General features: G+C 39.5%; 2 protein-coding genes across 2 annotated transcripts in view; one reads left to right on the plus strand and one right to left on the minus strand.

Annotated features, from left to right (window-relative positions):
- The window catches only part of atg5 (ATG5 autophagy related 5 homolog (S. cerevisiae)), a 37726-nt gene extending 31337 nt beyond the window's left edge, over window positions 1-6389 (minus strand). The window contains exons 1-5 of the mRNA XM_069655947.1: window positions 6336-6389; window positions 5710-5900; window positions 5037-5164; window positions 3068-3146; window positions 2375-2537 (exon numbers count right to left, since the gene is read on the minus strand). Of these exons, the coding sequence (XP_069512048.1) occupies window positions 2375-2537; window positions 3068-3146; window positions 5037-5164; window positions 5710-5817 (478 nt within the window). The 5' untranslated portion in view covers window positions 5818-5900; window positions 6336-6389. The remainder of the gene's footprint in view (window positions 1-2374; window positions 2538-3067; window positions 3147-5036; window positions 5165-5709; window positions 5901-6335) is intronic.
- A 275-nt stretch (window positions 6390-6664) lies between these two features.
- On the plus strand, window positions 6665-10722 carry dctn3 (dynactin 3 (p22)). The gene is made up of 7 exons (XM_069656205.1): window positions 6665-6824; window positions 7832-7916; window positions 8423-8509; window positions 8791-8874; window positions 9614-9672; window positions 9758-9817; window positions 10048-10722. The coding sequence occupies exons 1-7, from the start codon at window positions 6723-6725 to the stop codon at window positions 10132-10134; spliced, it is 564 nt and encodes a 187-aa protein (XP_069512306.1). The 5' UTR covers window positions 6665-6722; the 3' UTR covers window positions 10135-10722.
- Window positions 10723-14892: the final 4170 nt, after the last annotated feature.

Genomic DNA, 14892 nt, shown 5'->3' on the forward strand with positions numbered 1-14892 from the left:
TAAAAAGTTGATGAAATTTAACATCTTATATCAGGGACAATTCAGCAGGCTGGGCCCTTACTAACACAGGTGCGTGACCTCAGGTCGTCTGTTGGAGGACAACCCTTCAGCAGCAAAAGTGATTCCACCCAGCATGTGCTGGTTTCAAACCATCGCCTCTCGCTTTCACACAAACCTCCTGAAAACCTTCTGTTTTGATGAAAGTACGAGCCAGTCCTGTTTCTCTGTCTCTGTTTCTGGTCACTTTTGGATGTGAAAGTTTTGGTTTAAAGAAGGTTTCATCTCTCACTTTCGTGTGCAACAGGTCAGGCCAACTCCCTCTTTTTGGACTGGTCTATAAGTATTGTTAATTTCTGTGTTTAATGCAGGTAGAAACACTTTGAAAGGGCGGGGACATGAACCACAAGCTGAATGTTTCAAAGTTCATAGCATCATAACTTGGCTTCTGTATCAAAAATTAGTTTCATTTTATCTAGATACAAACATTCTCCTTCTGTTGGTTTCATGGGAAAGTGGAAGACTGATACGCAGCTGAAATGTTGTGGCTTTTTTATGCAAACCTCTTCAAAACATTCTCTGTGCAACGTGCACTGTTTCGACAGTTACATGACAAAACAGTTCTGCATACAAATATGAGAAATTATCTTTCTGGCCTTTATTTGCCTTATTGCATAATCCATTTGTATGCGTGCTCTGTTAGTGCAGCACTTCCTCTCTGTTTCACATTAACAGCCCTACAATGTTTTCACAGGGTATCACCGATAATCTGTAAAATGACACAACAATGGAGATTACATTTTTTAAAATGTGGTTGAGACAATTTTAGGTCTTCATTGCACTTCAATTCCTCATTTACTACATTTATAAGTAAAGCAGAAATAATAAGTATATTTATTCATACTATCATACTATACATACATACTATACTATATATTTATAAAAATAAAATAGATCTTTATTGTCACTGTTATCAAAACAACGAAGGCAGTTAAGAAGTCTGTTGGTATAGACAATAAAACACGCTAAAAAATGTCACAGTGATAATTAAGAACGGTTGTATATGACATTAAATAAATAATAAAGTGCTTGTGCTATGATTGCAAAAATATTCTGATTATTGTTCCAGTCTTCAAGTCAAACTACATTGTAGAATATATGCAGATTTAAGTTTTTTTCCATGATTTTAAATTTAATATTTTTTTAATAACTTCAGACATTTGAACGTGCAACCTTTTCCACTTCTCATTATTTTGAGTTACAAACAAAAAAAACTACAGATTAATCTATGAATGAAAATATGTGTTAGTTAGAACCCTACATTTAACATTTTTGGCTGTATATAAAATTAACAACAGAATATATAATTATAATGATTCAACAGGAAAAAAATATTGTTTGGTAATTAGGGCTGAGAATCGCAGGGTAACTCACGATGTGATACGCGTCCCATGATAATTCTGCAGCCTGTTCATTTCTTTAACGTTACCCTCATTCACGTCTGAAGTGCCACCGTGAGGAGTCATGAAGTAGTGACACGGTGAAATCTGTTTAGAGCGCTGTACACTTGAAATATTGATAATTGTACTGCACATGTCAGGACGACAATACATTGCCTTATCGATATTTTGTGCCACTCCTTTTGGTGATAATAAATCATTTAAAAACAGGAGAGGCCTGACAATTATAGATCAAAACAAGGATATATATGTATAAATATCACTGACTGCCCCAGAGGGCAGCAACATCACCGGCAGTTAAAGCGTTTACTGTTGCCTTGATTGATCAACTTGACCTGCAGTGATTCCAAACATTTCACACCACACGTGTTGGGTTTTGCTTTTCAAAGGAGGGCATATACTCCAAACTTTGACCCCCCCCCCCCACCCCACATCAGAAGCTTCTGATGACTCAGCCCCAACTTCACCTACACAAACCACCACAATCACAACCGACAGCCGCTAAGAGATCAACCTGTCTGGTCAGGTGGGTGGAAACGGAAGGAAAGGGAAGCTGGTGGGTGTTTGGGTGGGGGATGTTTTGGAAGTGGAGGCTTCAAAGACTCGATCGCACTAAAGAGAGACTTGTGTGTGTGTGTGTGTGTGTGTGTGTGCGTGTGAATCTGCAAATAGGCGTGTGCTACAGGGAGACAACATGTGTGCATCTGAGTGTTAATGAGTGAATGTGTGTCACTTGCCCAACAGCTGCTTCTGGTCTTTCTTCTTTGACATGTGTATGTGTTTGTCTTAGTGTGTGTGTGTGTGTGTGTGTGTGTGTGTGTGTGTGTGTGTGTGTCTGTTTGCCCTCCTCACCTTTTAGCATACTTGTTCACAGCTGCTTATAGACATGTGTGTGTTTGTGCATGCGTGTGTCTCACCGTTCTGCAGGCCCATCCACAGCTGCTTGTGGTCTTTCTTCTGCATGTCGTTGACGACTTGGCTCTTGTGCTTGAGGGCGTCGGCCTCCTTGATGCTGGACATGAAGTGAGCCTCGATCACAGAGTTGGATTGGCAGTGGAGCAGGTCTTGATCTGGAAAATTCTGTCACATGCACAACAGAAAAATTTATATATTAAGCTAAATTATTGGCCACTAGAAGAACTTTAAACATTGTCACAAATGTGCTGAAAAAGATGTCATCAGCTAGTTGCTAACTTTGACTGTTTCAGCCATGGATTTACAGTCTACTCAGGAATTGGATGCAGCCACCATAAAGTCATTCATATTTGGTATGCTGCTTTGATGCCTCCAATTGGGCATTTTGGCTTCTGTGTTTAGGGAACAGGAATTGTTCATAGTTGCACTAAAGAGTGGGGCAGGAAAACAGCGACGGGTATGCTAACAGAAATTTATCAGCTAACGCTAGTAACAGCTTAATTAGCATGGTTTATCTGTCATTTACAATAGCTGTGATATGAATTGGGCTGCTTCGGCTTGCACAGAATGTTCTTTCTTTCTTTCCTTGTACAACAAAAGCAACATATACATAACGTCCTAATAATGTGAAATCTATAGGCTGAAGCAGGACATCAGGCCAGTGCAAGAGAGAGAGAAACACTACAGACTCTTACCTTAAAGTGCACAGTGATGCTCCAGGGTAAGACAGTGTTGGAGGCGTGGAGGTCAAACAAAACACCAATTGGATAGTGCCTGGAACCAGGAAAGCAAACAGGAGATAATGTAACTGGTGAAAAAAAACCTCTTGGACTGCTATCAGTAGATCTTCACAGGCAGGCTTGGTTCAGTTCTCAAGGCCAAAAAACGAATGTTTCTCCGATAGGTCACAGGGAAGTCTTTGAAGTGAGTTTAAAAGTATTTATTTTTATTCTGTTTTATTTATGGTTCCACAAACAAATCTAATTTGATTCTTACAAAGCTTTTGCAGCAAGTATCTTCATATGATTGCTTAGTTTAAATATAACTTAGAATGTGCTTCCCAGCAGACAGAACCAGTGGCAATTTGTTGTTGTCTTCTGATGTTGCTGAGTTCAGCTTTCTCAGGATGCACTGTGTGAACTTCAGGAGGCAGTTTACATTTCACTCGAGCATTTCTATTTGTCGCTTCCTGTGTTTAGAATTGGGTGGATCTCTTGTTATTCAGCAAACATGCTTTCCTGCAAAGCAACCTCAAATCAAATGAGTGTATTTTATTTTAACGGTCAGTCACGTGAACTAACCATGTTAGTGGTTTAGCTATAGTTTTCCTGAAGCCAACATGCATATTTGTAATTTTTTTTGTCCACAAAACGATGACATCTTCCCGTTACAGGTTACTAGACCCTAAGCTAATGTCTAAAAAGTGTACCTATACTACAAACCCAAGGGTGATACATTTACAATCACGTATTGAAGAATGAAAACAGAAATGCAGCAGGATTTCACATATGAGAAGCTAAAACCAGTAAACATTTTTTTCTACATTTTTTTACACAACAACAAATAATTAAAAAACTATCAACTCTGTAATCTGTTCATCCGTAGGTCCCACATTACCCCAATCCCTTCCTCCCTTTATTGGCTGCCCATTAAATGCGTATTGATTTTAAGATTATTTTAATAACATAATAATAATAATAATTCTTTTTTAAAGCACAACACGGTCTGTCTGTCCCCCCCTTACATTACAGAGCTATTAACACCTTACGCACCAAACCGTGATCTAAGATCCTCCAGAGTACCTTTATTAGTTGTTCCTTGGTCAAGGCTGGTAACCAAGGGTGACTAGGCGTTTGCCCCTAAGCTCTGGATTCCCTGCCCGAGGACATTAGGCTGACAAACTCTGACCTGTTTTTAAATCTTTCCTTAAAACATATTTTAAAGGAAGGCCTTTTTTAATAGTTGATTGGTATTTCATGTGTTGCAGTGATTTATTTAATTTGTTCTTATTCATAAATTTGTAACTTGCCCATGTTTTTTAACCTATGTATTTTGTGAAGCCCTTTTAATCTGTCTATGTTTTAATTTTGTTTTGTTCTATTTATTCTGTAAAGCACTTTGTAACCTTGTTCAGATTATTGCTATATAAATAAAGTTATTATTATTTTCTCTAATGTGTTTCACTCAAATTACTGGACTCTGAAAATACTTTAAACCAGAGTCTTTACTATCTGTGTTGCAAGACTGACACCTTGTGGCTATACCTTGTGCCCACAGTCTATTAACTGGCCGATCACAACGGATTAGAAACTGACTTTCTTCCCATAGTTTGCACCAGCTAAGTTTCTCTGTGAATGGCTAGACTTGGAGTGAAGGCTCTCTGGAGTTACAGGTGGTGTTAATACACCTCTGAGGTTCTGACTGTGTGTAGCATTTGTTGAAGAATGTAGCCGCATACTGAAGGCAGTACAACCAGGAGGAGAGTGTTTAATGTCAAGTTAAAGATTATTATCAGTTGAAAAAGCAACCTAAATTTACTATAAAGCTGACACCCAAATAAAGACAAACATATATATTTTATACAATTTAACTAAACTGCACTTCTAACATGGATTTGGTATATAGACCCTAAAAACTGGTAAAACTCTGTAACGATTGACTCACCATTTTAGTGGAGTCCCCTCATACTCAAACCACATCTCCTCCACGTCCTCAGTCTTCATCACTTTGTGGAAGTGTTTCTTCACCTTGTCTGTAACCAGAGTCAGGTAGCTTACCCTGGGTAACAGAAGCTAGGGAGACACAGTGAACAGTTAATCATTACATAAAATAACAACATCGTAGAATATTGTAGTCTTTCTTCGACTTGCTTTGTGTTGTCTTTACAATCAAAAATTTCCCCCACAAGGTTTTTTAGTCTCTGCAAACTATGTGGAGATAAGCTACAGCGTAACTACCTTATCTGTACTCAACTGCTTTGCAATCACACTTAATTGCACTTAAATACACCACAACCAAAGCTGTGGCAATGCAATGGCAAGAATGCATATATTTTAAGATGTTGGGTTGTGCTCCATCTCTTCTGTCCATAAATAAAGCAGCATTGAAAATGTATATCACAAGCAATGATTCTATTAGAATAAGACATAATTTAATTCCTCTAGAGGAAATTCTAATTTTCAGTTTGTTACTTTCTTATTAATCTCTGTATTTATTTCGTATATATCTAACGTAAATACAGAGGTGGCTTCTCTAAAGCATCGAGGCGAGTCTTTTACCACTGGTGGCAGCTAACGGGTTTTGAGGCCACATGAATTCAAAGAGTAGCTTTACTCACATAGTAGGGCTCAGCCTCTCTCTCAGTGACCTCATCCTGGTTCAGAGTAAAGCAGGTGGGAATCCGGCCGAACCAAACGTCTCTCAACACGTCCTTGTCATCTGCCATGATGCTGCTGCTTCTCCCAGTGGCACATAAATAATAAATTCCCCAAACACAGTCCCAGAAGTCAAATGGTAGACAGCTTCTTTCTGTCAACAGCACAGCAGAGCAGACAGGCAAACAGTGAGGAAACTTTCAGCACAGCAGCCCCAAAACCACAATGAAGTAGGCAGGCAGTGCAACATAAGCTAATATCAGCTTTACTGAGGTTATTCAGATTCAAATTAGCCAGATTAGTATGTATGAAATCGTTGGTATTGTTATTACCAAGTTATAGTCTAGTAGAACACAGTAACCCACTTGCTAAACCTTCAAACAAACTCCAAAACCTGTCAAACTACGCAGATGTTATGTAGAATCTGACGTTAGCATGAGGGCTAGTTAAGCTAACTTAGCCAGTGGAAATACCAAAGAATTGTTTGCAATAAAGAAATGTGCTTGCTTCCCGGGTATTGTTATTATTGTCCACACACTGAATTGTCTTGTGTACTCGGAAGAGGTAGAATTATCTAAGAAAAGCTTACTTTTGTCGATGTTTTGCAGGCAGCTTGAATGGGGAAAGGGCCGTGAGTGTCGGTGTTGTCATTCCACTGCTGTCACCGGAAAACAGCTGAAAACCCCATCCACCGCAAAACACTGACCCCTAACGGCAGCTTTCTGCACTGCAACGATAACAAAAAATATTTTTAACCCTAGATACGTTCATAAAATAATTCAAACAATTGAATTAGAGGGTACGTTTATTTTAAATAGTAGGTATATCACATGTTTTCCAATGCTTTTATGTAATTTGTAGACATAAAATCTACATATTTGTAAACGTTTCTGAGGCGTCATCAGTATGCGACGTTGTTTGGAGAGTACGGCTGTTTGGGTTTTTCAGTAGCCTGTGTCCGTTAGTGGTTTCAATAATGGACAAGAAATTAGATACAGATAACCTGGAAATGCGTCTTCAGGCGCTGGAGAGTCAAATTTACGGCGACAGAAGAAACAAAACTGGAAAACCAGCCAAGGTACTTCCCTGAATAATGCCTTTGCTGATGAGCACAGTGGCTAGTAAAGAAGCTAGTATGCTGTTAGCCTAGCAGAGCTAACGACAGCTTTGTCGATGTCGATGAGTATACGCCCTTTTTTATATATACATTGACTTCACGGCGAGTATTATAATTATTTTTGCAAGAAATTCCGACTGTTCACAAAAGTATAAGACACTATTAACTGTAGTGTAACCGATGAGTAGCTGCTATGTTTGCTGTTTAGCTTTAACGTACAAATTAAAACGATGGCATGGTGGTTTGATAGCTGTCAGTTATTGAGATCATAATGGTCACTTTTTGTGTTAAAGCCTATTCATGACTGAGATATAATCAACAATGCAAAGATTTATAAACATTAGGTGTGAGATGAAGAAACTGGGTCTAGTTTTAGTGAGTGTACAAAATGTGTTGCAGATTGGCCGAAAAGATGGTTTAGTCCATTTCAGTCTCTGAAAGGATCCTCTCATCAGAGCATCATATGATGTGGAGAACATTTATAACTAACAAGGAAGCATTGAAGTAGATTTGTTTCCTAGTAGATGATGCATTTGTAGGGGCGAATTAAGTGCCAGTTCTTAAATGTCCTGCTTGATTTTATGTTTTGTATTGTTTTAAGTAATAGTATTGCTAGATAAAAAAGGTGACTTAAAAATGTAATTCACTTGCATATGTGTAAGCACATGGTCATGTTTGGACTACATGCTACACATGCTCATGTTCCTTGAAATGTAACGAACCTCTGGTCCTTAAGGGCAGGACATCAGAAAAGAGAGTGCACAAATTAAAGACTGATTGAAAGAGACTGTTTCGTTGTGTTGCTACATATTGCAACTACCTTAGAGTGACAGTTTGTGTATGTGTTTGGTATAATAACACACATTGCACACAAACACTGATACAAGTGGATTAAATAAAGTGTAATGACTTTCCTTTACCCTTATTAATCACTCACCTTAAATCTAATCCTTTCCTTTGTCCTTCAGTGTGCCGAGTCTTTGGCCAGGATTCAGGCGGGTCTGACCAATACAGCCAACAAGAGAGAACGAGTGAAGATCCTGCACAAGAAGAGTGAGTCACAGCATCAGTCCTGACAGCCTTGTATTTACTGGAAATTTGTGACTTATTCATTTATTTCTGTATGTATTAAAGGATACCACTTAAACAACGTAGACACAGTTATCTTTGCAGTGTATAATGCAGTTCTTGCAATAGAGTTGCAAGACAATTAATCTACAATATAATTTATATTTTCTTTTTTTAATTTGTTGGAATTTCGCCTACATTATTTGGAAGTCATTGTAGAGAAAGAGAGAAAACCTGGAGAGAGGGAGGGTTATGATACGCAACAAATGGCAAGAATGAAACTGGCTAATATATTTTGCAAACTGAGAGCCCACTGCACATTTAATCCACATTTTAAATAGAAATGCTTAAAAGAAATCATGCAAATCATGCTGCAAAGCACAGATTTAAAGTACAAATGTAACATCAGTACCTGCTGGAATTTTTCTGTGGTCAGATTTTAGACTTTGCATAGTGAGTCCCTTCTCATGTTTATTGGTGTTGTGGTGCAGTTGAGGACCTGAGGAAGTACCTGGACCCCCAGTTCACTGACCACATCGCTGTGCCGGATGCCATGAAGCTGGAGTTCATTCTTGCTGGTAAGAACCATGAAAACCCTGGGTTAGATATATGGAATAAAGAATAACACCTATTTACAACTGCAATCAAATTTTCTTTTAGGTTTTTATTTTTTATTGATTGTTTATAAATACAAATATTGAAATTCTAATATTGTATGCTATAAATGTAAAGTTCATTGTTGTTATTTTGTACATGTGTGTTACCAGAAAAAATACATTGTTTATAATAGTAGACTAAAGGAGCTACTCCCATCTAATTCAGTACTCACTGTGACGCTGTTGTGCCTTTGTCTGAACAGAGGAGGACTTCCTGTTTTCCCAGGCTGCTTTGCTGCAGCAGGTCAGCAGCCTGCAGCCGCTGCTGGACAGCACCTACATCAGAGGTGAGTTTCTCTGACCGCATGCTGTATCAGTGTGATTATGCTGTAAACATAATGGCATTTCGATCATGGTTGAAAGAGAAATTCGTTTAACTTTAATGTTATATGAATTTCCAGTGTTTTTATCCAGTGGAAGAGTTGTCTTTTACATCTGCTGGATGAAAAGGGGGGGGACTATTCGTGTACGTTTTCCGCCTTGGGCCTCTGTAATACCCCTTTCCCACCAAAATTAGCGCATTGACGCGGGTTTTTCCCAGAAAGACCCGCTATTAAATGCAGATTGTCTCTTTTCCCATTTCCAGTTGAGTCTCTTTTCTGCTGCGTCACCGTTTGACATCACAAACGCGCCGGAAACAGGGTTAGTAAACAGAAACCTTCGGCCTTATTTCTTCTTCCCCTCGGATCAGACGAAGCTCTCTCACCTCGCTGTCTTACCAGTGTTGCTGCATCTTGCACAAAACAAAGAACAAATTCGCAGTTGTATGCTGTTCTTCTGTATTTACGCGACAACAGCTGGAACTTCAATGCGTGTCATAGCATCGCGCCAGAAAGGGGGCGGAGATTAGCATGTCTACCAAGGTTTTGTGTTCCCATCATTGCCATCATTGGTCTACTGCAGAGTCATTTGACCCGGGTCTGAATGCCGATTGTAACCTTTCCCGCTAAGCAATAATGCCCGGTGTTAGTGAGTTTTTTGACAAGTGGCAAAGGGGCTTTAGCTTTGTGTCTCTGTTATTCACAGATGTACCAGAACACGCCACCAAGCTGCAGCGCCTGTCACAGATTCACATCAAAGAGCAGGTAAACTCTGTCTTTCTCTCTCTTCACCTGCATCTTTTATCCCTTTGTAGTTTTTGTCTGTTCACTCTCTGTGTTTTTTTTGCAGGACCAAACTGAGGCTCAGTCCCTGGAGGTGAAGAAGCTTTTCGAGGAATACAACAAAATGGTACATTTCTGTTTAATCAGGATGATTTCTTTTTTAATAAGAAGTATACAAATAAATAAAAGTATATAATTTGTCCAGTGAATTTGTTTTGAATTTGAACAGTCACAGTAACAAACCAGACACATATTTAGACTGCTGCTCAGGTTTTGTCTGTCTCACTGACCTCTTAATGAAATAAACTGCTGCTGGGAGAAAGCTCCACCCACTGACCCCTGACCTCTGATTGGCAGATGTTCCTGCTGTCCAAGCAGTTCACCCAGTGGGACGAGACCCTGAGGAAGCTGGAGGAGGCCAAGGGCATTCGGCCAGTGGAGTAGCCGCTGACAGCACCGTGGTGGGAGTTTCGATCTGACATGTTCCATATGTAGCTTGTTCTTTTCCAAATAAGTCAAAACCAAAATGAGGTCTGTTTTTACATGCCATTATAATTGCCACCAGAATTTGACTAAATTGGATGATATAACGTTGATATAGTGGTATAAAAATTCAAATGAACCCAGTCATATTATAAAACTGGGTTGTAAATTGTTAAGGAACTGTATCTCATGTGACTCGTCGTCAGCTGTCTGGAGGAACTCGCTCTCATCACGTGATGTGTGGCTCACGCAGCTCTGAGATGCTGCTGTTATTTATTTTGAGACAAAAGAGCTTTTAATGCTTCGATATTAACCCGTAAAACATTCCAACACCGCCCCCCTACTGCAAGCCAGTCACAAGACTTGTTTCTCTGCACTTCACATCTTTTCTCTCTCGAACACACACGGGCATCATTTTCGAGGCTTCATATTCCCTCTATAAAAATGTAAGTTATCTTAAATAGTACTTCTGGTTTTAAAAAGGTTAAATGTGTCTCAAACAGCTTGACTGCGGTTAAAAAAATAAATAAGATTGCTTTATTTCTTTGACTATTCTCGTGTGTGATGTCTGTTCAGTATCTGTTTCTTTCTTATAACAGTGCAGACGTGTCTTACGCCTGCTCATGTAACAGGGACAATAAAACACCAACTCAGCAGTTGCTCATAGTTTTTAATTCTGAATGAGGAAAAAAACAGAAGTGAGCAAGACGGCATGAAAGAGCTGCTGGGCGAAATGCTTTTTAGCCATTTTTTCTGCTGGGGCCTGGAGCTTGATCCGCCTTTTCTTTTAGTTTGTTTCTTAAATGGTCCAACATATGTTTTCTGTTCACACCTTTTTCGTTAATGCAGAGGCCTTCACCACTCAGGCTTATCTGTGAACAAAACAGAAGACTGGTTAAAACATGATTATCTCAGAGCAAAAAACGGATGAAGAGCTGCTCGTGTTAAATTCAGGTTGGCACCAGCAATACAATAAATTGGACAGAGCGTTGAAAAAACAGCAGAGTGAGTTCAGTGTGTCCAGACAGGATGGTCAAAATTTGATCTTTGTTTTCATCCTTTTGTGTTTAGGAACAGCTCAACAGAATGAGCTGCTCTTTGTTCAACAGTAACATTTTGCATTTTTTTAATATTTTGTTTTTTGCTGCTGAAATTATAATAAAGCAAAGTAGGACAACATCCATTGACTGCAGGCCATGTGTGCTTAGATTTAATAAGATTAAACTGTAAGCAAACCCTGTTCAGTTGGCAGTCTGTGGATGAATTTTAGCCCTGCAACAACCTCAGTTTGTTCTTTTAATAATTTATAGAACAAAATAATTTAATATGTTTAAAAAATTATTTTTCAGCTCACAGGAGCTTTAAAGTTCTACCCCTGGCCACCCAGCTTTTTTCTCAGATTTGGCCCTTCTAAAAAGGAACTGAATGGCCCTGCTGTAAGCAGAATGGGAACAAAATGATTGCAATAATGCAATTTGCAGATGTTAAATTAATTCCATACTAAGTGCACTTACCAGAAAATATACATCTCTTCCTTTAAGCTTTGGTGGGGACTAAGTGAAATGTGTCATGTTATCAGGATTAGGTGAAGCACAAGCAAAAAACCACGGTTGAAACAAACGTACCTGCATTGCTACCTTCACTCCATAACGCACATAGTTAGCAAGGTGTTCACAGTTGTTAGTCAGGGCATTGTACTTTCCGCAGTTGGCATGCAGCTCTAAGATGCGCTTAGTCATGTCTGCCTCGCTTCCCTTCGTGTATACCTTTCCTTTCTTGTCCGTGTATGTATCTAGATCCTTGTACACCGTTGGCCCTTGAGACATATCGAGTTTGGAGAAAACACAGGAAGGGTCGTCTCCTGTGAACAGGGAATAAGTAGTTAGAGGTCCAGTATGTAACATATATTATAGATGTTTACTTTTTCTGTCTAATTTGCTCTTTTCTCAAATACAAGACAAGGAGTCATCAGTGTGTCTGTACAGTGGTGGGTTCAGCCCTGCTTTATACTAAATGGTAACAGCAGAATGGTAACATGATGTTTTGTATGTTCACATCTTAGTTTAGCATGTTAGCGTGCTAACATTTGCTAATTGGTACTGAAGACAAAGGATAAAAGCTGCGGTGGATGAGAATAACTTGAGTTTTGCAGGTGTTTAAACAAAATCCAAATAATTGGGCAAATTACAATTGCTCTTGCCAATCTCCACCCTCTCTCAATTTGCCTTAAACATCTTTTCCAAGATAGATCTCTAAAATTTCTGTGATTCTTGGGAAGCTTCTACCCTGCTTCTTCCTTCAAATAACTAAAGTCTCTAAGCAAAAAACAACGTGTACGTGCCAAGCTGCTGCAAATCCACCAGCAGTGTTTCTCGCTGAGCTTTGAGATGTTATAGTGCATGTTACTGGATTTATATCTCATTTTTCCATGTTGTGAAGGTAGCTGATGAGTGCTTTCATAAGGTAAAAGGTTAGTGATGGTCTAGGATCTGAAGTTTGTTTTATTGTTCCTCTCAGTTGAAGACTGAAGAATTTGTAAAGTGGCATACTGCCTTTTTTATTTTGCAGGAACACGTACTCAAGCGTTCGAATATGTCCTCCCCCTCGTTTTTGCCTTCAATGTGGGCGTCCCCCACATAAATAGCCACATGTCTGTATTTAAAGGTTGGACACTCCTTGAGTGCTCTTGGTGGGAAATGGATTATATCTCCAAAATCGAACTGTGGATGGAAGAAATGGTAATAAAAATAAAAGTGTTACTTTCCTAAACAACCAAGTAAAACAGACAAAAAGATCATATTTGTACAATAATAAGGATAAATATAAAGGGGTGGTATTAATACAATAATAAAAGTGACGCAAAAGTTGAAATAACTTACTCCAGTAATGTCTCCTGTGATCACCAGCAGAACTAACACAGCCACAAGGACCACAGACCTCATTTTCCCAGCAGTGAAGGACTGTGGTGAACAAGTATCAAGATTTTATTAAATCAAAGGTTGTAAATATTCTACGTAAGAGTTACAATGTGTGACAATATGACAATATTGACTGTTGAATATTGTTTTGACATTTCAGAATTCAATCGATGAGACTGTGACTGTTTGAGGTTACAGAAAAGTAGAACAAGATGTGACAGAAAACACAAACCTGACATTTAAAATATCTACTTACCACTGATGTGCAGGTTAGATGAGGTTAGCAGTATAATTGAGCTTCTTGGCACCTGAAATCATTACATGCTATAATTAACATTAACATTGAATGCACAGTGAACAATACGTTTATTTGAGGTCATTCTTGTACAAAACCAACAACGTCCGTAGCACTAGAACGACCGTGGCAGTAATATAGAATTAGAAAAGAAGTTGTAGAACTCCTTGACGAGGAAGTCATTACAGAGGTCTTACCTACTACAGTGAGACGGAGGAAGCCTGTTGGAGCAGCAGAAACCCTCTCCTTATATACACTTACACACTACACTACACTTAGACTACACAACAACACACCTGATAATATCATGTCGTTATCCTGCCCATGCGTGCCGGCCCCAGACTCATTTACAATTACAGCTCCTGCATTTGCCTAAGCATACATTGTTGTATGAACAATACCGTGTTTAACTGTCACACAACTTATCGCACAGTCTTCCACTGGTCACCGTAGTCTCTGGTGTGGGTGCCTTAAATGAGGTCACCTAGGTGTTGTAAGCCCATGCTTAAATGTAAGGAAGCCCTAAACGGACATTGGATTGGAAAATCTTTATTGTCACCAAGGGGCAATTTGGTTTAAATCATTAAAGACATAAATACAAGGACAGGAGACATAAATACATACATATAATACATAACTCCCATTGATGTCATCATGATAGACACATAGCCAACAGTCCTTAGTATATGTGCAATGGCACAGCTTGTTTAAAAACCCAACTGCTGATGGAACAAATGACCGAAGATATCTGTTGGATTTGGCCCTCCGAGTGAAAGTGAACCTCCTCCTTGTTGGCAGAAGTCTAAACTCGGCATGAACAGGGTGGATGGGGTGGCCTTTTCCTTCTGACTGGCTCGAACTTGATAAACATGCATCCATACATTTTATTGGGTTGTTTTCTCGAGATCTTCTCTAATTTATCTCGTTACATTACAGCTGACCAAGTGATAAGAGAACTGGGGAGACTCCACCAGGGAAGGCTGCAAGGGAAAGGTGCTAAAGGCATGTGCTTATCCCCTACAGAGAGTTCCTGTGCTATGGAGACATCATTTCTGCTCCCAGAACTACAGACCCATAGCACGAACATGGAGATCATGGAGAGGCTGGTCGTCACACCTCAGACCAGCAGTATGCGCACCCCGTGCAGTTTGCGTACCAGCCTTGTGTAGGTGTGAATGATGCAATAATATATCTATATCTAATATATATCAAAGAGCTTACTCTTCCTTGGACAGATCCAGCAGCTTAGTGCGTATCATGTTCTTCGACTTCTCAGTTACCTTTAACAGCATCCAGCCCAGGCTGCTGAAGGAGAAGCTTGAGGACATGCTGGTGGAAGCCCTAGGGAAGGTTTCTAGCCCATCTTGGCCTTGGGTGACCAGATCCCTTCAGCCTCCTGGGACAGCTTGCTCTGCCTACCACTTCCTGCTAGTCCTCACTTGGATCCCTCCTATGGCCATCTTCGGATCACTTGAGTCCCTGTACTGCACCACTTCTCTGGCTCTT

The sequence above is a fragment of the Semicossyphus pulcher genome, unplaced genomic scaffold (genome assembly GCF_022749685.1).
Source record: "Semicossyphus pulcher isolate SPU_LCO1_2020_fin unplaced genomic scaffold, fSemPul1.0.p SCAF_9, whole genome shotgun sequence".
NCBI lineage: Eukaryota > Metazoa > Chordata > Actinopteri > Labriformes > Labridae > Semicossyphus > Semicossyphus pulcher.